This window comes from Sapajus apella, unplaced genomic scaffold, assembly GCF_009761245.1.
Source record: "Sapajus apella isolate SASKATOON/1434 unplaced genomic scaffold, GSC_monkey_1.0 scaffold12, whole genome shotgun sequence".
Classification (NCBI taxonomy): domain Eukaryota; kingdom Metazoa; phylum Chordata; class Mammalia; order Primates; family Cebidae; genus Sapajus; species Sapajus apella.
Genome location: NW_022436952.1, coordinates 5,742,295 through 5,764,766, shown reverse-complemented (window position 1 = coordinate 5,764,766; position 22,472 = coordinate 5,742,295). Strand labels below are relative to the sequence as shown.

The following is a 22,472-nucleotide window of genomic DNA, read 5'->3' as shown; positions in this document are numbered from 1 at the left end:
GTTGTTGAAAGGATTAAATAAATATTTTTGATGCACTTAAAACAGTACCTGGCACAGATTATGGAATGCGTGTGTGTGTATAATACTTATCTTCCATGATGTTAGAAGTTTCTGTCTATTCTTCCCTGGTGAATTCTAACAAACTAACTGATTCCTTTTGATAAATATAGAATGTTTAATTGTTAAATTTTAATGAACAATGTTGCCATATTTCCTAATGCTGAACAGCAATTCAATCTATGCTTTTATTTTATTTTTCTTTCTTTTAAGACGGAGTTTTATTCTCATTGCCCAGGCTGGAATGCAATGGCGCGACCTCCGTCTCCCAGGTTCAAGCAATTCTCCTGCCTCAGCCTCCTGAGTAGCCGGGATTATAGGCATGCGCCACCACGCCCGGCTAGTTTTGAATTTTTAGTTGAGACAGGATTTGTCCATGTTGGTAAGGCTCCTAGCCTCAGGTCATCCACCCTCCTCAGCCTCCCAAAGTGCTGGGACAACAGGCATGAACCACCGTGCCCGGCCTATGGTTTTATTTTCTATACTGACTAGGTTTACGTATCTTTGGGGACTTTTTTTAAAATCAGTTTTTTAATATTTCTGCTCCTCACTTCTTTCATTAGTTTCTGCTCTTAAATCTTTCTTCTTTGTCTCCAAGTTATCTTTTGTTGTAACTTAGCTAATTAATTTTCAGTCTTTTTTTTTTTTTTTTTTTTGAGACGAAGTTTCGCTCTTATTACCCAGGCTGGAGTGCAATGGCGCAGTCTCGGCTCACTGCAACCTCCGCCTCCCGGGTTCAGGCAATTCTCCTGCCTCACCCTCCTGAGTAGCTGGGACTACAGGCACACGCCACCATGCCCAGCTAATTTTTTGTATTTTTAGTAGAGATGGGGTTTCACCATGTTGACCAGGATGGTCTCGATCTCTTGACCTCGTGATCCACCCGCCTCGGCCTCCCAAAGTGCTGGGATTACAGGCTTGAGCCACTGCGCCCGGCCAGTCTTTTTTCTTAACTAAATTTCCTCTCTGAGTAGTATCTTATCTGCATATGAAACATGTTTATCCCTCATGTTTCACATGTGGTAATTTCATTATTTGGTTTTAAATATTTTCTAATTTCCATAACAAATATATATATTTTTAGAGATGGAGTTTCGCTCTGTCGCCAAGCTGGAGTATAATGGCACCATCTCGGCTCACTGCAATCTCTGCCTCCAGGCTTCAAGTGATTCTCCTGCCTCAGCCTCCTCCCATAGCTGGGGACTACAGGCACCCGTCACCATGCCCAGCTAACTTTTGTATTTTAAGTAGAGACAGGGTATCACACCATGTTGGCCAGGATGGTCTCGATCTCTTAACCTTGTGATCTGCCTGCCTCAGCCTCCCAAAGTGCTGGGATTACAGGCATGCGTCACTGCCCCTGGCCCATAACATGTCTTCTTTGACTCAATGATTCAGAGATATTATTTTTCCAAATGTATAAGAAGGGATTTTCATTTCTCTTTTTCTATTACTAATTTTTTCACAGTGTAAACACAGAATATAGTCGGTAATGATATAGATTTAAAACTTTAAAACTTTTTAAATTTCTATCAAAGTAATGGTTCATAGTTTAAAACTCATATAGCACTATGAGGCTTATAATATATAAGCTGCAGTTCCCTGCCCAACACTACCCTACTCCCCACACTCTACCCCTAGAAGCAACCAATTTCAAACTCTGTGACTTCTAAATGTCTTGCTTACATAACTTTTTTTTTTTCTTTTCCTTTCTTTGAGAGAGAGAGAGTCTTGCTCGAGCCCAGGCCCAAGTGCAGTGCTGCATCATGGCTCACTGCAGCATTGAACTCCTGGGCAAGCAATCCTCCCACCTCAGGCTCCCAAAGTGTTGGGATTACAGGTATGAGCCACCACACACAGTCTATTTCTTCATTTTTCAACTTTAGACATTATTTTCTCTTTATATTATTTACATCTCTCTTTACATTATTTATATTTCTCTTTACATTATTTTCTCTTTACCGTAGAAAGTGATGCTTCAGACGGGGCGTAGTGGCTCATGCCTGTAATCCCAGCACTTTGGGGGGCAGAAATGGGCGATCACCTGAGGTCGGGAGTTCGGGACCAGCCTGACCAACATGGAGAAACCTCGTCTCTACTAAAAATACAAAATTAGCCAGGTGTGGTGGTACATGCCTGTAATCCCAGCTACTCAGGAGGCTGAGGCAGGAGAATCGCTTGAACCTGGGAGGCAGAGGTGGCAGTGAGCCAAGATCACGCCATTAACTCCAGCCTGGGCAACAAAAGCTAAACTCCATCTCAAAAAAAAAAAAAGAAAAAAGAAAAAGAAAGTGATGCTTTAGCTAACTTATACCCCACTCCAATATCTTTTACAAAGAATCACATTTTCTATGACCTTGCTAATCTGCAATATCTTTATTTTACTCTAAAATTCAAAGTTGGGCTAAGCATGCAACTTTAGGTTGAAAATCAGACTCACTTTGTATTTTGAATAAACAGCTTCATTAGAGTCTAGTTTCCACTGTTCCTAATGGTAAGTGGAACTATTCTGATTCCTAAATTTTAAAGGTAGTATACTACCTGCTTCCCTCCTATTGGCCCCTACCCCAGACAGGGACTTTTTTTTTTTTTTTTTTTTTTTTTTGAGACGGAGTTTCACTCATGTTACCCAGGCTGGAGTGCAATGGCGCGATCTCGGCTCACCGCAACCTCCGCCTCCTGGGTTCAGGCAATTCTCCTGCCTCAGCCTCCTGAGTAGCTGGGATTACAGGCACGCACCACCATGCCCAGCTAATGTTTTGTATTTTTAGTAGAGACGGGGTTTCACCATGTTGACCAGGATGGTCTCGATCTCTTGACCTCGTGATCCACCCGCCTCGGCCTCCCAAAGTGCTGGGATTACAGGCGTGAGCCACCGTGCCCGGCTGACAGGGACTTTTTAAGAGTTTTACTTTATCCCAAAAGTTCCAATGTTTGAGTTAGTATGGGACTTCTCACATTTTTAAAGCTAGTCTCTCTCAATGGTGTACCTTTGCAAACTGAAGGCTCCTGCTCTATCAGTTCAAAGAAATTTTCCTGTTTTATGTCTTTTTGAAAGTTTTTCTTCTGGCCGGGCCCAGTGGCTCACGCCTGTAATCCTGGCACTTTGGTAGGCGAGGCGGGTAGTTCACCTGAGGTCTGGATTTTAAGACCAGCCTGGCCAACATAGTGAAACCCCATCCTTACTAAAAATAGAAAAATTAGCTGGGCATGGTGGTGCACTCCTATAATCCCAGCTACCCGGAAGGCTGAGGTAGGAGAATTGCTGGAACCCAGGAGGCAGAAGATGCAGTGAGCCAAGATCGCACTACTGCACTCAGCCTGGGCGAGAGATCGAGACTCCATCTCAAAAAAAAAAAAAAAAAAAAAAAATTCCTCTTCCATTTTCTCTGCTTTCTATTTTATTTGATAGATGTTGGTGCTGCTGGACTGGTTCTGAAATCTATTTTTTCTGTTTTTTACCTATTTTTCCTGCTGTTTAGAAGTTTCCTCAACTTCATCTTCTAAAACTTCTACTGGGTTTTTTTATACCTATCATAATTTCCAAGTTTTCCTGCTCTAATTCTTCCTATCTGATGGTATTCTGTCTTGTCCTTGTTTAATGATTGCAATGCTTTCTCTTAACCCTCTAAGGATAGTAATTAGCTTTGGGTGTTTTTTTCTTTTTTAACTTTCTTTAGATTTATCTTTGCTCCTTCCAACTTCCTATATTTCTATTATACTTATAGTTTTGCTTTTTGTCCTATCCTTCATTAGAAACTTTTCTCAAATGTCAGGTAAATGCTGCCCCAGTAATTTTGGGCTTGGTCATGCTACTTGCTCTGGCCAACGAAATGTAAGTAGACATCAAATATACCACCATCATGACAGAAGTTTAATTTTTTATTTTATTTTTCATAGAGACAGTGTCTCACTATATTGCCCAGGCTGGTCTCAAACTCCTGGGCTCAAGTAATCCTCCTGCCTCAGCCTCCCAAAATGCTGGGATTACAGGTGTGAGTCACCATGCCTGCCCATGCAGAAGTTTTACATGTGTCTCTGTGGTCTAGTTTTCTCCCCATCCCTAAGCCTCTGCCCTCTGCCATGCATAACAGAGACAGTGGCTGCTCACTCACTACTGGTCCTGGAAAGAGAGTTGGGAGTCAAGTGGAGCCAGCAGAGTTGGTGATATGGCTGCATATGATCAGCAGTCCTCATGGCTCATGTGTAAGAAAGAAAGAAATCTCAGTGGTTATAAGCCACTGAAATTTGTGATTCTATTTGTGGGATAAATTTACATATACATAAGAATATTTCTAGACAGATTCACCAGACAACGGAAGTATAAGAAATCAGAGAAAGAATCTCAGGTCTTCTTTTTCACATTATATTCTTCAATAGCTTTTAATACATGTTCATGGCAAAACATTTATTTTTGTTTGTTTGTTTCTGAGATGGGGTCTCACTCTTTCACCAGGCTGGAGTGCAGTGGCGTGATCTCCCCTTACTGCAACCTCCGCCTCCTGTGTTCAAGTGATTCCCCTGCCTCAGCCTCCCAGTAGCTGGGACTACAGGCATGCGCCACCACGCCAGGCTAATTTTTGTATTTTTAGTAGAAACAGGGTTTCACCATGTTGGGCAGGAAGATCTCGAACTCCTGACCTCAGGTTATTCACCTGCCTTGGCCTCCCAAAGTGCTGGGATTACAGGCGTGAGCCACTACAACTAGCCAAAACATTTATTTTTATAATAATTACTCACAAAAGGTCTCCAAGAGCACTGAAATAAAAAGACTAAACATCTCCAATTTAAATTTTTTCTAAAAATACTTTTTTTTAAGACCGAGTTTCACTCTTGTTGCCCTGACTGGAGTGCAATGGTGTGACCTCGGCTCACCACAACCTCTGCCACCTGGGTTTAAGTGATTCTCCTGCCTCAGCCTCCCCAGTAGTTGAGATTACAGGCATGCGCCACCATGCCCAGCTAATTTTGTATTTTTAGTAGAGACAGGGTTTCTCCATGCTGGTCAGGCTGGTCTCGAACTCCCAACCACAGGTGATCCATCCGCCTTGGCCTCCCAAATTGCTGGGATTACAGGCATGAGCCACTGTGCTCGGCAAAAAATACTTTTATATTAAGTCAATAGATCCTCAGTAGGAAGGTTGTGAAAATCAGACAAAGGGTATGAATAAGAATAAAAATCACCAATTATGTCAACACCCAGACAAAACCCAGACATAATCATCATTTTATTTGTGTCATTTAGAGACATGATTCATCACGTTAAATATGTAATTTTACATTCTGCTTTTCAATTTTACATTATAATAAGCACATTACAGTGTTAAGAATTCACAAATCTCACTTTTAATTGGTAAGCATATTTTACTATATAGATATGTCATTTCTGGTTTAATCATCTCCTTAATGTTGAACAAATATATTCATTATAATTTTCTACTACCATAAGTAATATCTCAGGTACTTCTGGGCATATTTTCTGTATTTATGACTTTTCCTTGGGATATATTTCTATTAGCAGAATTACTGGGTCAAAGGACATGAGCATATTTAGGCTCTTGATATATATTGCCAGAATGCTCTTCAAAACAATTGTATGGATTTATACTCCCCCTAGCAATATCAAGGCAGCCATATCATTGGGAATTTTTTAAATTTCAGCTCACATGAGAAGCAAAAATTTCTCATAACTAGGAGGCTGAATATCTTTTCACATACTTATTAGTCATTAACATTTTCTTTTTTTTTTTTTTTTAAAGAAGAAAGAAAGAAAAAAAAGAATAATAAAAAAAATGAAGGACAGGAAAGAAGAGGAAGAGGGAGACAGAATGGGGGTGTTGCTTTATTGCCCAGACTAGAATGCAGTCTAAAAATGGGTATGCCTATAATTGTGCTTAATAATAGAGACATGAAAAAAAAAATTAGGGAAGAAAATAGCAAAAAAGTAGCCTACCAATATTTCATTTAAATCTGTAAATAGCTGTGATGTGGTACTGATAAGAGTGTATATTTTGTGTATTTAAAGTGGAGCTATAAATGTTAATTAAGTTTACTTGTTCCAGATCTGAGTTCAAATCCTGGATATCATTGTTAATTTTCTGTCTCATTGATCTGTCTAATATTGATGTTGAAGTCTCCCACTATTACTGTGTGGGAGTCTAAGTCTCTTTATAAGTCTTATATATCTGGGTATTCCTGTACTGGGTATGTATATATTTAGGATCTTTAGCTCTTCTCGTTGCATTGATCCTTTTATCATTATGTAATATCCTTCTTTGCTTCTTATAATCTTTGTTGCTTTGAAGTCTATTTTATCAGAGGCAAAAATTGCAACTCCTGCTTTTTATTTATTTATTTATTTTTGCTCTCCATTTGGTTGGTAAATCTTTCTCCATCCCTTTGTTCTGAGTCTTTGTGTATCCTTGCATGTGAGATGGGTCTGGATGCAGCATACCGATGGGTTTTGGCTTTTTTTGCCTGTCTGTGTCTTTGGATTGGAGGATTTAGTCGATTTAAATTTAGAATTAATAATAATATATGTGAGTTTAATACTGCCATTTAATGTTAGCTGGCTGTTTTGCCCATTAGTTGATGTAAATTCTTGATTATGTTGATACTCTTTTTGGTATTTTTTAGAAAGGCTGATACTGGTTGTTAGGCTGATACTACTACGTGTAGTGGTTTTTTCAGAAGCTCTTGTAAAGCAGGCCTGGTGGTGATGAAATCTCCGAGTGCTTGCTTGTTCACAAAAGATTTTATTTTTCCTTCGCTTATGTAGCTTAGTTTGACTGGATGTAAAATTCTGGGTTGAAAGTTCTTTTCTTTAAGGATGTTGAATATTGGCCCCCACTCTCTTCTGGCTTGTGGGGTTTCTGCTGAGAGATCTGCTGTGAGTCTGATAGGCTTCCCTTTATGGGTAATCTGACCTTTCTCTCTAGCTGCCCTCAGTATTTTCTCCTTCATTTCAACCCTGGTGAATCTGGCAATTATGTGCCTTGAGGTTGGTCTTCTTGAGGAATATCTTTGTGGTGTTCTCTGTATTACCTGGAGTTGAATATTGTCCTGCCTTGCTAGGTTAGGAAAGTTTTCCTGAATAATATCCTGAAGCGTATTTTCCAGCTTGGATTGATTCTCTTCGTCACATTCAGGTACACCTATCAAACGTAGATTAGGTCTTTTCACATAGTCCCATATTTATTGGAGACTTTGCTCGTTCCTTTTTATCCTTTTTTCTCTAATCTTGTCTTCTCGTTTTGTTTCATTAAGTTGGTCTTCGACCTCTGATATCTTTTCTTCTGCTTGATCGATTCGGCTGTTAAAACTTGCGCATACTTCACGAAGTTCTCGTGTTATAGTTTTGAGCTCCATTAATTCACTTATATTCCTCTCTAAATTGTGTATTCTTGTTAACATTTCGTCAAACCTTTTTTCAAAGTTCTTAGTTTCTTTGCATTGGGTTAGAACAAGTTCTTTTAATTCACAGAAGTTTCTTATCATCCACCTTTTGAAGCCTGCTTCTGTTAAAGAAATACACTCGTTCTCCATCAGGCCTTGTTTCATTGCTGATGAGGAACTGTGATCCCCTGTAGAGGGAGAGGCATTCTGATTTTGGGTATTCTCAGCCTTTTTAGACTGATTTCTTCCCTTCCTTATAGATTTATCCATCTGTGGTCTTTATACTTACCATCTTTGTAACTGGGTTTCTGAGTGGACGTCCAACTTGTTGATTCCCAGCACCAAAATCTGAGCAACCCACTGCGCCGGCCAAAACAGCGGCGTTAAGATTGATGGTGCTTTTCTGACTCTGCACCAAGAACCGCCGCACTAAGGCAGTGGCAAAACCGCCTCACCGGCCACAAGAGTCACGCTGGCAATCGATGGGGCTTCTCCGCTGGGAATCTCCTGGTGCGTGAGCAACAAAAATTCGTCTGAAAGTGTGGCGTCCTCTCGTTCTCTGTGCTTTCACTGGGAACTACAATCCTGAGCTGCTAGTGATCAGCCATCTTGGATCTCTCTAACATATCCTTCCTTTTGAATTATCTACTCCTTTTCATTTGTTCATACATCAAAGCCTTAGTACTTCACCAATTGATTTGTATATAATTTCTTCCACATATACTAAGCTCAGAAACTCTTCTATTTCTTTGTGCTTTTATACCTAACAGTAGTAACACATCAACATATCTGTCCTTCTGTGCCCCCAGTAACATTTAATACCTATCTAATCTCTGGTTGTATATCAAAATCATCTGTAAGCATTCACTTCAGAGATTTGGACTCATTTAGAAGATGGAGCTAGGTTAAGGTATTTTTTGTTTGTTTGTTTGCTTGACAAGAGTCTCACTCTGTCACCCAGGCTGGAGTGCAGTGACCCAATCTCGGCTCACTGCAACCTCCACCTCCTGGGTTCAAGCAATTCTCCTGCCTCAGCCTTCAGAGTCGCTGGGATTATAGGCATGCACCATCACAGTGGCTAATTTTTGTATTTTTTGTTAGAGACGGGGTTTTGCCACGTTGGCCAAGCTGATCTTGAACTCCTGGTCTCAAGTGATATGCCTGCCTTGGCCTCCCAAAGCACTGGGATTACAGGTATGCCACCACGCCCAGCCTAGGTGAAGATATTTTTTAAAAAGTAAAACTGAAAAACAATACATTACATTTTAGAGTAGAATGATCTTTAGTTTCTGTCCTTTTTTTTTTTTTTTTTAATTTTATTTTGAGACAGAGTCTCGTTCTGTTGCCCAGGCTGGAGTGCAGTGGTGCGATCTCGGCTTGCCGCAACCTCTGCCTGCCGGGTTCAAGTGATTCTCCTGCCTCAGTCTTCCAAGTAGCCAGGATTACAGGGATGCACCACTACACCTGGCTAATTTTGTATTTTTAGCAGAGATGGGGTTTCTCCATGTTGGTCAGTCTGGTCTCAAACTCCCGACCTCAGGTGATCAGCCCGCCTCGGCTTCCCATAGTCCTGGGATTACAGGCGTGAGCCACCAAGCCAGGCCTTGTCCTGTTTGTCTTTGTTTATTCATTTAAAGAGAATACAGAGGGACAGAAGGTGGAAACCTTGGTTTTCGTAGCCCAACTTCCATAGAAGGAAATGCTAGTGGCCCAAAAGTTGCCATGAACCTCTTTCAAAAGCTCTTAATATGGCCAGACGAGGTGGCTCACGCCTGTAATTCCAGCACTTTGGGAGGCCAAGGCAGGCAGATCACTTGAGGTCAGGAGTTCAAGACTAGCCTGGCCAACATGGTGAAACCTCGTCTCTACTAAAAATACAAAAAAAATTAGCCAGGTATGGTGGCAGATGCCTGCAAACCCAGCTACTTGGCAGGCTGGGGCAGGAGAACTGCTTGAACCCAGAAGGTGGAGGTTGCAGTGAGCTGAGATTCCCGCCACTACATTCCAGCCTGGGCAACAGAGTGAGATTCCATCTTAAAAAAAAAAAAAAAAGAGCTCTTAATACTTAATCTGCTAATAACAATGAGGGGGAAAAAATGGCATACAATGAAGTTCTTTGGAAGAAGTCAGATGTCACTATATTCATCACAGGATTTTACAAAAGCCATGTCTCTTACCTGTTTGCAGAGTACTAGGGAAAGACAAGGTGACTTTTTCATCTTCATTCTGATAGTTAAATCCTGTAGCATGTATTTCTGAAATGAGAAAAAAAAATTAATTCACAATTCTGACTGGACTGACAAGACGAAATCAAGAATGCAGCAATTAACATTTTTAACAGCAAAATCTCTACAAAAACTAAATATTCTTAATTTGGTGAATTAAGTTATTATTAACAAGAGTTTCATTTCAAATTAGCCCATTCTAGGCTACATTACCTAAGTTAAATATGCTCCTTAAACATAATTACACATTCTTTACAAATTCATAAAATGTCAGTGATGTACAGGAAAAAAAGCTTTATAAATGTGATGTTTTTCTACCAGATTTCCAGACATGCTTCATTCCCATCCTGTGTTACTATGATATTGCTATGTTGCAGTCTTATTCATGAATATTCAAGACTTGGGAATTTGCCAATATTTCAGTGTTAAAGATACATCAAGGAAAGTTCTGTTTCCCCAAAGATAAGTAGCAATTCAAACTAAGATATAAATCATACCCACTTCTGGTCAAATTATTTGTTGTTACATGAAAACAGGTGTGCAAATTAAATTAAGGTTTGACTTACTCTCTGTCAGGAATGAGAAGAGACTGCTGCTTATTTGACTGATACTTCAGGATGCTTGGATGACATGTTAGGGAAATAACCAAAGAGACCAATTTCTGACTATGTCCTATCCCGATTCCAAATGAAAAACTGGCCAGTTAGGCCAGGCATGGTGGCTCACGCCTATAATCCCAGCACTTTGGGTGGCCGAGGTGCGTGGATCACCTGAGGTCAGGCTTTCGAGAACAGCCTGGCCAACACGGCGAAACCCCGTCTTTACTAAAAATATAAAAGTTGGCCAGGCATGGTGGCACATGCCTGTAGTCCCAGCTACTCGGGAGGCTGAGGCATGAGAATTTAGAATCGCTTGAAGCCAGGAGGCAGAGGCTGCAGTGAGCCGAGGTTGTGCCACTGAAGCATATATTGCTAGTGGGAATGTAAAATGGTGCAGCTACTTTTGCCAAACAGTTTGGCAATTCCTCAAAAGGTTGAATACAGAGTTATCATGTGACACAGCAATCCCACTCCTAAGTATATATCAAAGAGAAATGAAAACATATGTCCATATGTTTTTATACAAATGTTCATAGCATAATCTATAATAGCAAATGTTATACTGTACATAGTAGCATTATCTATAATAGCCCCAAAATGAAAACAAACCAAATGTTCATCGACTGATGGAATGGATAAAATGTGGTATATATCCATACAACTGAATGTTGACAATAAAAAGAAATGAGGGGGTGGGGAGGTGATAAGATTTTAAAAAATGAAATGAAATAGCTGAATAGCTGATACATGCTACAACATGAATATCCTTGAAAACATTATACTAAGAAATCAGCCACATATTTGTCCATAACAGGCCAATCTATGGAGGCTGAAAGTAGATTCATGTTTGCCTAGGGCTAGGTGATAGAGGGGAAAAAGGCAGGGTACTTTCTTCCTGGAGTTCAGAAAGTGTTCTAAAATTGATTCTGCTGGGAGTAACTGGGCCATTACACCTGGCCCAATTACTTTAAATTGAACAACATATGACTTAGCAAACATACATTAGAGTTTGAAGCAACCTTGGTCAATTGTAGTTTCAGACATTCTACAAAGGGCCACCACAATTTATCCAATTGCTTAACCCAAAAATATGAAATCATTCTGACCCCCTCCCTCCATGTCTGCCTGTCTCATAACAAACATCCAATAAGCAAATTCAATGGCTATAACCTTTAACCCCATGCTACTTTTCAACGCCTCCACCACTACAACCCCAGTCCAATACATCATTATCTTTCTCCTAAACCATTACAATATGCTCTTAACTTTTTTGTAATATTGCTGTTTTACAGTCTGCTCTTCACATCGCAGTGAGTTCCAAAAAAGTTGGGTTGAGGCAGGCAAATGTATAAAGAAGGAAAAAAAGGCATTAACCATAAAAGAAAAAAAATTGGTATGTCAGATTACATAAATATTTAAATACTTGTGATTTACCATATATCAATATTAAAGTACTTGTGATTTATCAAAATACACTGTTAGGAAAATAAGCAGGCAGCCAGGCATGGTGGCTCACACCTATAATCCTACCACTTTGGGAGGCTGAGAGGGGTGAATCAGGAGTTTGAGACCAGCCTGGCCAACACATTGAAAACCTGTCTCTACTAAAAATACAAAAATTAGCTGGGCTTGGTGGCGGGTGCCTGTAATCCCAGCTACTTGGGAGGCTGAGGCAGGAGAATCGCTTGAACCCGGGAGGCGGAAGTTACAGTAAGCTGAGATCGTGCCACTGCACTCCTGCCTGGGCAACAGAGCTACACTGCATCTCAAAAACAAAAAGAAAGAAAACAAAAGAAAGATGAGAGAGAGAGGAAAGAAGAGGAGAGAGAGAGAGAAAGAAAGAGAGAAAAAGAAAGAAAGAGAGAAAGAAAATGAACAGGCAAACAACATATATATATGATGACACAAAGACCTTCTATCTGAGATGTACATAAAAACACCTACAACTAGGCCAGGTGCAATGGCTCACGCCTGTAATCCCAACACTTTGGGAGGCCAAGGCGGGTGAATCATGAGGTCAGGAGTTCAAGACCAGCCTGACCAACATGGTGAAACCCTGTCTCTACTAAAAATAGAAAAATTAGCTGGGTGTGGTGGCGCGTGCCTGTAATCCCAGCTACTCAGAAGGCTGAGGCAGGAGAATCGCTTGAAACCAGGAGGCGGAGGTTGCAGTGAGTTGAGATCACGCCACTGCATTCCAGCCTGGGTGACAAAACAAGACTCCATCTCAAAAAAACAACAAAAAATACATGCCATTATAAAATGACCACAAGCAAAATCAAAAGATAAGTAAACACTGGCAAAAAAATGCTCCAACTCATGCTGGAAAATTAATTTCACTCACATATAAAGACTTCATTTTTAAAAATCAATAAAAGGAATAACAATGCAATTTAAAATGGACAAAACATGAATTATAGAAAAGAAAATAGAAAAGCTTTTTTTTTTTTTTTTGGAGACGGAGTTTCGCTCTTGTTACCCAGGCTGGAGTGCAATGGCGCGATCTCGGCTCACCGCAACCTCCGCCTCCCGGGTTCAGGCAATTCTCCTGCCTCAGCCTCCTGAGTCGCTGGGATTACAGGCACACACCATGCCCAGCTAATGTTTTGTATTTTTAGTAGAGACGGGGTTTCACCATGTTGACCAGGATGGTCTTGATCTCTTGACCTCGTGATCCACCCGCCTCGGCCTCCCAAAGTGCTGGGATTACAGGCTTAGCCCCCCCCCCCCGACCTACTTTTTTATTTTTTTTTTTTTTTTAAGATGGAGTTTGCTCTTGTTGCCCAGGCTGGAGTGCAATGACACAATCTTGGCTCGGCGCAATCTCGGTTCATTGCAACCTCTGCCTCCCAGGTTCGAGTGATTCTCCTGACTCAGCCTCCTGAGTAGCTGGGATTACAGGCATGTGCCACCATGCCCCACTACTTTTTGTATTTTAAGTAGAGATGGGGTTTCTCCATGTTGGTTAGGCTGCTGGTCTTGAACTCCTGGCCTCAGGTGATCCATCCACCTCAGCCTCCCAAAGTGCTGGGATTACAGGCATAAGCCACTGCGCCCGACCTACAAATAGTTTTTAAAATATAATGAAAAGCTGGTTGGTTTTTTTTACAATTAACTAAATTTTTTTTACAGTTAACTAATGTTGGTATTTCACCGGGACGATTTAACAGATGAAATGGGTTTCAAGTTCAGAACACCATTTCTTCTTCCTTATTCCATTTCACTTTTTAAATGTTAGCCCTCTACAAACACACACACATGCTCTGCATCAAAAAAGCCTTCCTACATTAATCCTTGAGCATGATAACCTCGCATTGAAAGGTAAATCATTAGTTGAATCATGAAACATTTTCTTCCCCTTGTGTAGAAAAATCAAATTGCTTTTTCTCTGCTCTTAGGCAACAATATTCAACACAGTAGACTTCTGTGACCAAATGTGGGGGGATTCCTCCCTATCAACAAGCAAGCAATCAATTCTGCAGCAGGTACGACCAGCTGAGCGCCTTCTAATCCAATTCAATTTAATGCAATCTACCTGGAGATACCATCAGATCCCACAGGTTGAGAGAGGGCTTAGTCCCGAAAGACTGCCCCCACTTCAGACACTAGCTGTAAGGCCAAGCCTCATCCAGAACTTCTGAACAACCAGCTTCAAGTTAGTGTTCCCATGACCTCTTCTTAGGTTTCATTAATTTGCTAAAGCACTGCCAAGAACTCAGGAAAACAGGTGTACTGATTTATTATAAAGAATAGTACAAAGAATACAGATGAAGAGATGCACAGAACAAGCATGTGGAAAGAGGTGCAGAGCTCTCATACCCTCCCTAGGTACACCACCCTCCAAGAACCTCTATATGTTCAGCTATCCAGAAGCTCTCTGTACCCTGTCCATTACTTCACTGGATAGTCATGACTAAAACAGACAACCGTGCAGAAATATTGGACAGCCAGGTGCGGTGGCTCATACCTGTAATCCCAGCACTTTGGGAGGCTGAGGCGGGCAGATCACCCGAAGTTGCGAGTTCAAGACCAGCCTGACAAACATGGAGAAACCCGGTTCCTACTAAAAATTCAAAAATTAGCCGGGCATGGTGACTCATGCCTGTAAGCCCAGCTACTTGGGAGGCTGAGGCAGGAGAATTGCTTGAACCTGGGAGGCAGAAGTTGCAGTGAGCCGAGATTGCACCATTGCACTCCAGCCTGGGCAACAAGAGCAAAATTCTGTCTCAAAATAAAAAAGAAAAGAAAAATACGATTGTACAAAAAGAGTAGGATCTAATGCTAACAGACTGAGTGGGGAACCCAGCAAGGCCTCTCTGTTCAGATTCTTACTGGCCTCTCTGTGCAACATTCTTTCCTCCCAAGTACGGGGCAGGACCCCTTCTGAAATGGGGGTCTTATGACCTCCAATCAGACAAGGTAGGTCGGATAATTTCAGCTCCAAGACAGAATGTTGGGGGACAATTAGAGTATATTTTTAGTTTCTATGGCCTGGAGAGAAGGAGCAAGTAAAAGAAAGGCAAGAAAAGGTCAGAGAGAGATTGTTTTCCGAGGCCTATTTCTGAGGTCTAAAGTACCCCAACATTATTACAAAAGACTGTCTTTCACTTTTATTGCTCTGAAGCTATTCCGAAGCCACTTCAGAAACCAAGAATAAAAGGCCAAATATTTCAATAAAATATATGTTTATTGTTTTAGTCACTCAGGAAATAACAGGGACTATGGGTGTTCTATGAAACTCTGGCCAAAACCAATATATATATCATAATATAACCACAACTTTTTCTTTCTTTTTTTTTTTTTTTGAGACAGGGTTGGCTGGTCCAAGTGCAGTGGTGTTTACAACTAATTGATCACAACCAGTTACAGATTTCTTTGTTCCTTCTCCACTTCCACTGCTTCACTTGACTAGCCAAAAAATAAAAATAAAGAGACAGGATTGGCCAGGCGCAGTGACTCACACCTGTAATTCCAGCACTTTGGGAGGCCGAGGCAGGAGGACTGCCTGAGATCAAGAGTTCGAGACCAGTGTGGTCAACATGGTGAAAACCCGTCTTTTTAAAAAAAAAAAAAAAGAGAGAGAGAGACAGGGTCTTACTGCATTGCCTAAGCTGGTCTTGAACTCCTGAGCTCAGGCAATCCTCCTGCCTTAGCTTCCCAAAATGCTGGGATTGCAGGCATAAGCCACCATGCCAGGCCCCCTTTATGTCTACACATAATAAAACTTAATCACATAAAAGGAAGTATAGGGAAAATGAGAAGTACAAGATGGTTTTCTCAAGAGGCCACATTTTAAAAAGATTGAAATTTTTAAAAATAGCCAAAATCATTATTGCTTATACCACTTAAGCCTCTAGTGGATTCTGCTTTGATATTACATCAAGATGCGGAAATAAAATCTTCTAAAATTCCAACATCAGAAGTGCCAAGTCAACTGTACTTCAAATTTTCCTTTAGAAATTATCTATTTGGCTGGGCGCGGTGGCTCAAGCCTGTAATCCCAGCACTTTGGGAGGCCGAGGCGGGTGGATCACGAGGTCAAGAGATCGAGACCATCCTGGTCAACATGGTGAAACCCTGTCTCTACTAAAAATACAAAAAATTAGCTGGGCATGGTGGCGCATGCCTGTAATACCAGCGACTCAGGAGGCTGGGGCAGGAGAACTGCCTGAACCCGGGAGGCGGAGGTTGCGGTGAGCCGAGATCGCGCCATTGCACTCCAGCCTGGGTAACAAGAGCAAAACTCCGTCTCAAAAAAAAAAAAAAAGAAATTATCTATTTGAAACTCAATGTATTTTCCTCCAAGCCACTGCTATACTTAAATAACAAGTAACCTAAACCATGTAATTCTATACAGCCCACATATACCAGTGTAGCTCAATATCGGCTCAAACACATTGTGAGGTTGCTTTGGTTTTTGATTCAGATGGCAACCTTCCTATCATATTGTTTATGTGGTTTTTAGAACGCAGTTCATGGTTCAAAAAAAATAGTTCACAGTTCAAAGGCGGCCTACAGTGGCCACCTGCTACTTCGAACATACTTTGTTTCTCCATAAAGCTGAAAATAATGTTGCAATGGGAAGGAAAACACATCATTCTGGAGGATATCCAAGGGGGACTCAAGTGAAAAATGGAACCAAGAACTTACTTTGCAAGGCTCCAAGGTGACCTCCTTCTCATACTAGGGCATAAAAGCCAATCAGAAATATGCATAGTTATAATTCAAGCATTATCTACACTGATAGTCCCATATTTTCAAAGGGATTTGATATTAACATAATGTAGTGATGGTCCTATCTTATTAGGCTATCTAAAAAGTCTAAAAAGAATGAGCATGTGCCAAATATAAATCTGGTTCAATAGAACCAAAAAAAATTCCTTCTTGGGTGCACCTGTTCTTAATAAATGACTATGATGTATTTCATTAAAATCACTTAGATTCTAGAACAGGATTTCCATTGATTATGTGATCGTACACTGTTACTTAGTCTGTGTAGGTCTCAGTTTCTTTATTTTTTTTTAAGGGCTTTATTTCAGGTAATAAAGGAGCATATAATTCAAACTAATTCTCTCTCTCTCTCTCTCCTCCCAAGGGGGAAAACATTCCGGGTTTTTTTTGTTTTTGTTTTTGTTTTTGTTTTTTGAGACAGAGTTTTGCTCTTGGTACCCAGGCTGGAGTGCAATGGCGCAATCTCAGCTCACCGCAACCTCCGCCTCCTGGGTTCAAGTAATTCTCCTGCCTCAGCCTCCCGAGTAGCTGGGACTACAGGCGTGCGCCACCATGCCCAACTAATTTTTGTATTTTGAGTATACACGGGGTTTCACCATGTTGACCAGGATGGTCTCAATCTCTTGACCTCGTGATCCACCCACCTCGGCCTCCCAAAGTGCTGGGATTATAAGCGTGAGCCACCGCGCCCAGCTGAAAACACTCCTTAAAAGAATCATAGGCCAGGAGCAGTGGCTCATGCCTGCAATCCCAGCACTTTGGGAGGCTGAGGCAGGTGGATCATGAGGTCAGTTCAAGACTTAGCCTGGCCAAGATGGCGAAATCCTGTCTCTACTAAAAATACAAAAATTAGCCAGGTGTGGTGGTCGGCACCTGTAATACCAGCTACCTGGAATACTGAGGCAGATAATTGTTTGAACCCGGGAGGCAGAGGTTGCGGTGAGCTAAGATCACCCTGCTGCACTCCACCCTTTGAAACTGGGCAAGACTCCATCTCAAAAAAAAAAAAAAAAATAGAACAAGAAACACAATAAGGTGATCAAGATGAAGAAGAGGATGAGATCCCAGAAAGAGGAAGTTTTGCATTCTAGGCCACTTTTGCTCTGGGGTCATTTGGTGATTTAGCAGAGATGTAGCAGACTTTGAAGCTGAAGCTATAGATAAGCCCCAGGGACAGAAGTGGGAATCCAGGGCCCATTGACACTGGGGGCTTTGTGGCTGGGTGGGCACTGTGGCTCATGCCTGTAATCCCAACATTTTGGAAAGCAAGGTCGGAGGACTGCTTGAACACAGGAGTTCGAGACCAATCTAGGTAACACATTGAGACCCTGTCTCTAAAAAAAAAAAAGACTAGGAACTTTAGTAAATGACCCCCTGCTTTGGCCTTGAAACCCAAAAAGTGATATCCTACCAGTAAAGATGAAGAAGAAGAAAAGCAGTCCACACATGGAATGTGATTAAATTTCTGAAAATCTGAAGCCCAGATATTAGAAAAAGATGAACCATAAGTACTAGTGACCAATGGGGAACAAAATAAAGCTCCCCTAGATATTAGCAAACTATTTATATACTGGCTACATTCAAAAATATAAAATCTCTATCTTGAAAAACTCAGCAAAAAATGTGAAGTTACTTTAAAAACAAAACAAAACAAAAAGCCAAACAAAACAAGCAAATTTGGAAAAACAAATTCTACAATAAGAAAAAACAGGCCAGGCATGGTGTCTCATACCTGTAATCTCAACACTTTGGGAGGCTAAGGTGTGAGGATCCCTTGAGGCCAGGAGTTTGAGACCAGCCTGGGCAACAAAAAGACCCCCATCTCTACAAAAAAAAAAAAAAAAAAAAAAAAAAAAAAAAAAAAAAAAAAAAAAAATGCCAGGCATGGTGGTATAAATCTGTAGTTCCAGTTACTCAGGAGGCTGAGGTGGGAGAATCACTTGAGCCCAAGAGTTTGAGGTTACAGTAAGCTGTGATCCTATCACTGTACTCTGGCCTGGGTAACAGAGCAAAACCCTATCTTAAAAAAAAAAAAAAGAAAAAGAAAAAATATACCCTCATAGATAATCCTTTTTTTTTTCTTTTGAAAGATAAATCACAATAAAGATCCAAAATAAAACATACAGTGACAAAAAAGATTAAAAGTACAAAGGAGAAAAAAAAGATACAGGATACTGTCAGAAAGTCAAACATAAATAAAGAAAAGCATGTAAAAAATAATAATAATGGCCAGGCATGGTGGCTCACACCCCAGTACTTTGGGAGGCTAAGGCGGGCGAATCACAAGGTCAGGAGTTCAAGACCAGCCTGACCAATATGGTGAAACCCCATCTCTACTAAAAATATAAAAATTAGCCAGACGTGGTGGCAGGCACCTGTAATCCTAGCTACTCAGGAGAATCGCTTGAACTGGGAGGCAGAGGTTGCAGTGAGCCAAGATCACACCACTTTGTCTCAAAAAATAATAATAATGGCTAGGCATGGTGGCTATCCCAACACTTTGGGAGGCTGAGGCGGGCAGATCACCTAAGGTCAGGAGTTCGAGACCAGCCTGACCAATATGGAGAAACCCTGTCTCTACTAAAAATACAAAATTAGCCAGGCATGGTGGCGCATGCCTATAGTCTCAGCTACTCTCATAAATAAATAAATAAATAAATAAAACAGTTGGACGGTGTCTCACACCTGTAATCCCAGTACTTTGGGAGACTGGGGCTAGAGGATTGCTTGAGCTTTGGAGATCAAGCCAGGCCAGGGAAACATAGTAAGACCCCATCTCTACAAAAGTAGAGGCTGAGGTTGGAGGATCGCTTGCATCCAGGAGGTCAGGGCTGCAGTGAGCTGTGATTGTACCACTGCACTTCAGCCTGAGCAAGAGTGAGACCCTACTCAAAAGAAACAAACAACAAAAACAACACACGTTAAAAAACATGGAATCACTGGTACGGTGGCCCATGACCATAATCCCAGCACTTTGGGAGGCCAAGGCAGGCAGATCACCTGAGGACAGGAGTTCAAGATCAGCCTGGCCAACACAGTGAAACCCCGTTTCTCAAAATACAAAAATTAGCCAGGTGTGGTGGCAGGCACCTGTAATTCCAGCTACGTGGGAGGCTGAGACAGGAGAATCCCTTGAATGCGGGAGGCACAGATTCCAATGAGGTGAGATCTTGCCACTGTACTTCAGCAAGGGTGACAGAGCGAGACACTGTCTCAAAACAAAAACGGGAGGAGGAGAGATGGGTCAGGTATGGTGGCTCACACCTGTAATCCCAGCACTTTGGGAGGCTGAGGCGGGTAGGTCACTTGTGGTCAGGAGTTCAAGACTAGCCTGGCCAACATGGTGAAACCCCATTTCTACTAAAAATACAAAAAATTAGCCAAGAATGGTGGCACAAGCCTGTAATCCCAGCTATTCAGGAGGCTGAGGCAGGAGAACTGCTTGAACCTGGGAGACAGAGGTTGCAGTAAGCAGAGATCAATCCACTGCACCCCAGCCTGGGCAGCAGAGCAAGACTCCATCTCAAAAATAAATACAGGCCGGGCGCGGTGGCTCAAGCCTGTAATCCCAGCACTTAGGGAGGCCGAGGCGGGTGGATCACGAGGTCAAGAGATCGAAACCATCCTGGTCAACATGGTGAAACCCCATCTCTACTAAAAATACAAAACATTAGCTGGGCATGGTGGCGCGTGCCTGTAATCCCAGCTACTCAGGAGGTTGAGGCAGGAGAATTGCCTGAACCCAGGAGGTGGAGGCTGCGGTGAGCCGAGATCGCGCCATTGCACTCCAGCCTGGGTAACAAGAGTGAAACTCTGTCTCAAAAAATAAATAAATAAATAAATAAATAAATACAAATAAAAACCCACAAAAAATTAACCAGGTGTGGTGGTACACACCTGAAGTCCCAGCTATTCGGGAGGCTAAGGCATGAGAATTGCTTGAACCCAGGAGATGGAGGTAGCAGTGAGTTGAGACAGTGCCACTGCACTCCAGCTTGGACAACAGAGTGAGCGTCTGTCCAAAAAAAAAAAAAAGAAACATGGAATCAAATCAGTGATTGCCTGGGGGAGGAGCAAGAGGAGAAAAAGATTACAAAGGAGCATGAGGAAATGTTCTGGGGCAATGAATATGTTCATTATCCTGCTTGCATTTATGACAAAACTTATCAAATTACATATTTTAAGATGTCCAGTTTATAGTATGTCAACATTACATGTACTCTCACAAAGCTATCAAGCAAAAGGGGAAAGAAGCAGCAGCAAGGAACAATAACCATAACTACAGCCTGGAGAATTTCCCCCAAACGAACAAACCAAAGAAAGTGTGGCATGCAGCTAAAAACAGTAGATTTTTAGGATGAAAATTTATAAATTAAATGAATACACTAGAAAGAAGGACTAAAAAGTAATAAGCCAAACATCCATCTCAAGACTAATGCTTGTTTTTTGGTTTTTTTTTTTCAGGGTAGTCAATGAAGCAGTGGGAGTGGAGAAGGAATTAAAAAATCTGCAACTCTATGATCAATGAGTTGTAAACACCACTACACTGGGATCAGCCTAAGTTTGTTTTTTTTTGTTTGTTTGTTTGTTTTTTTTGAGACCAAGTCTCGCTCTGTCAGCCAGGCTGGAGTGCAGTGGCACCATCTCGGCTCACTACAACCTCCGCCTCCCAGGTTCTTGCAATTCTCCTGCCTCAGCCTCCCAGGTAGCTAGGACTACAGGCACATGCCACCATGCCCGGCTAATTTTTTGTGTTTTAGCAGAGACAGGGTTTCACCGTGTTGCCCAGGCTGGTCTTGAACTCCTGAGCTCAGGCAATCCTCCCACCTCAGCCTCCCAAAGTGCTGGGATTACAGGTGTAAGTCACTGAGCCCGGCCATGAAGTTTTTTTAAATCTTCAACGTAAACCAGGTACGGTGACGGTGGCTGATGCCTGTAATCCCAGCAATTTTCAAGGCCAAGGCGAGTAGATCACTTGACGTCAGGAGCTTGAGAGCAACCTGACCAATATAGTAAAAGCCCATCTCTACTAAAAATATAAAAAATAGCTGGGCCTGGTGGCACGTGCCAGTAATCCTAGCTATTTGGGAGGCTGACGCAGGAGAATCGCTTGAAGCCAGAAGGCAGAGGTGAGCCAAGATTGCACCACTGCACTCCAGCATGGGCAACAGAGCAAGACTCTGTCTCCCAAAAAAAACTTGCCAGACGTGGTGGCTCACACCTATAATCCCAGCACACCTGGCAGATCACCTGAGGTTGGGAGTTCAAGACCAACATGGAGAAACCCCATCTCAACTAAAAATACAAAATTAGTTGGACATAGTGGTGCATGACTGTAATCCCAGCTACTTGGGAGGCTGAGGCAGGAGAATCACTTGAACCCTGGAAGCAGAGGTTGTGGGGAAGTAGAGGTTGTGGTTGAGATTGTGGTGAACTGAGATCGTGCCACTGCACTCCAGACTGGGCAACAAAAGCAAAATTCTGTCTCAAAAACAAACAAACAACTTGCAAAGTAAACCCAAAGGAAACAGAAGGAAATAAGGAAAGAATAGTCAACTAGATCTACAAAGCAATGGTTAGTTCTTTGAAAAAAGAGCAAGAAAATTAAGAAAGATCTCGGGATCAAGAAAAAAGTAAAACAGGCTGGATACAGCGGCTCATGCCTGTAATTCCAGCACTTTTGTAGGCAAGACAGGTGGATCATGAGGTCAGGAGTTCAAGACCAGCCTGACCAACATGGTTAAATCCCATCTCTACCAAAAATACAAAAATTAGCCACGCATGGTGGCACACACCTGTATTCCCAGCTACTAGGGCATGCTGAGGCAGAAGAATTGCCTGAACCCAGGAGGTGAAAGTTGCAGCAAGATGAGATTTCGCCATTGCACTCCAGCCTGGGTAACAAGAGCGAAACTCCGTCAAAAAAAAAAAAAAGGCCGGGCGCGGTGGCTCACACCTGTAATCC

General features: G+C 41.8%; 1 protein-coding gene across 2 annotated transcripts in view; it reads right to left on the bottom strand.

Moving 5' to 3' along the window:
- The window catches only part of NPEPPS (aminopeptidase puromycin sensitive), a 103,680-nt gene that overhangs the window by 51,524 nt on the left and 29,684 nt on the right, over positions 1–22,472 (bottom strand). For both annotated transcript variants that reach the window (XM_032279827.1, XM_032279828.1), the window contains exon 3: positions 9,630–9,707. In XM_032279827.1, the coding sequence (XP_032135718.1) occupies positions 9,630–9,707 (78 nt within the window). The remainder of the gene's footprint in view (positions 1–9,629; positions 9,708–22,472) is intronic.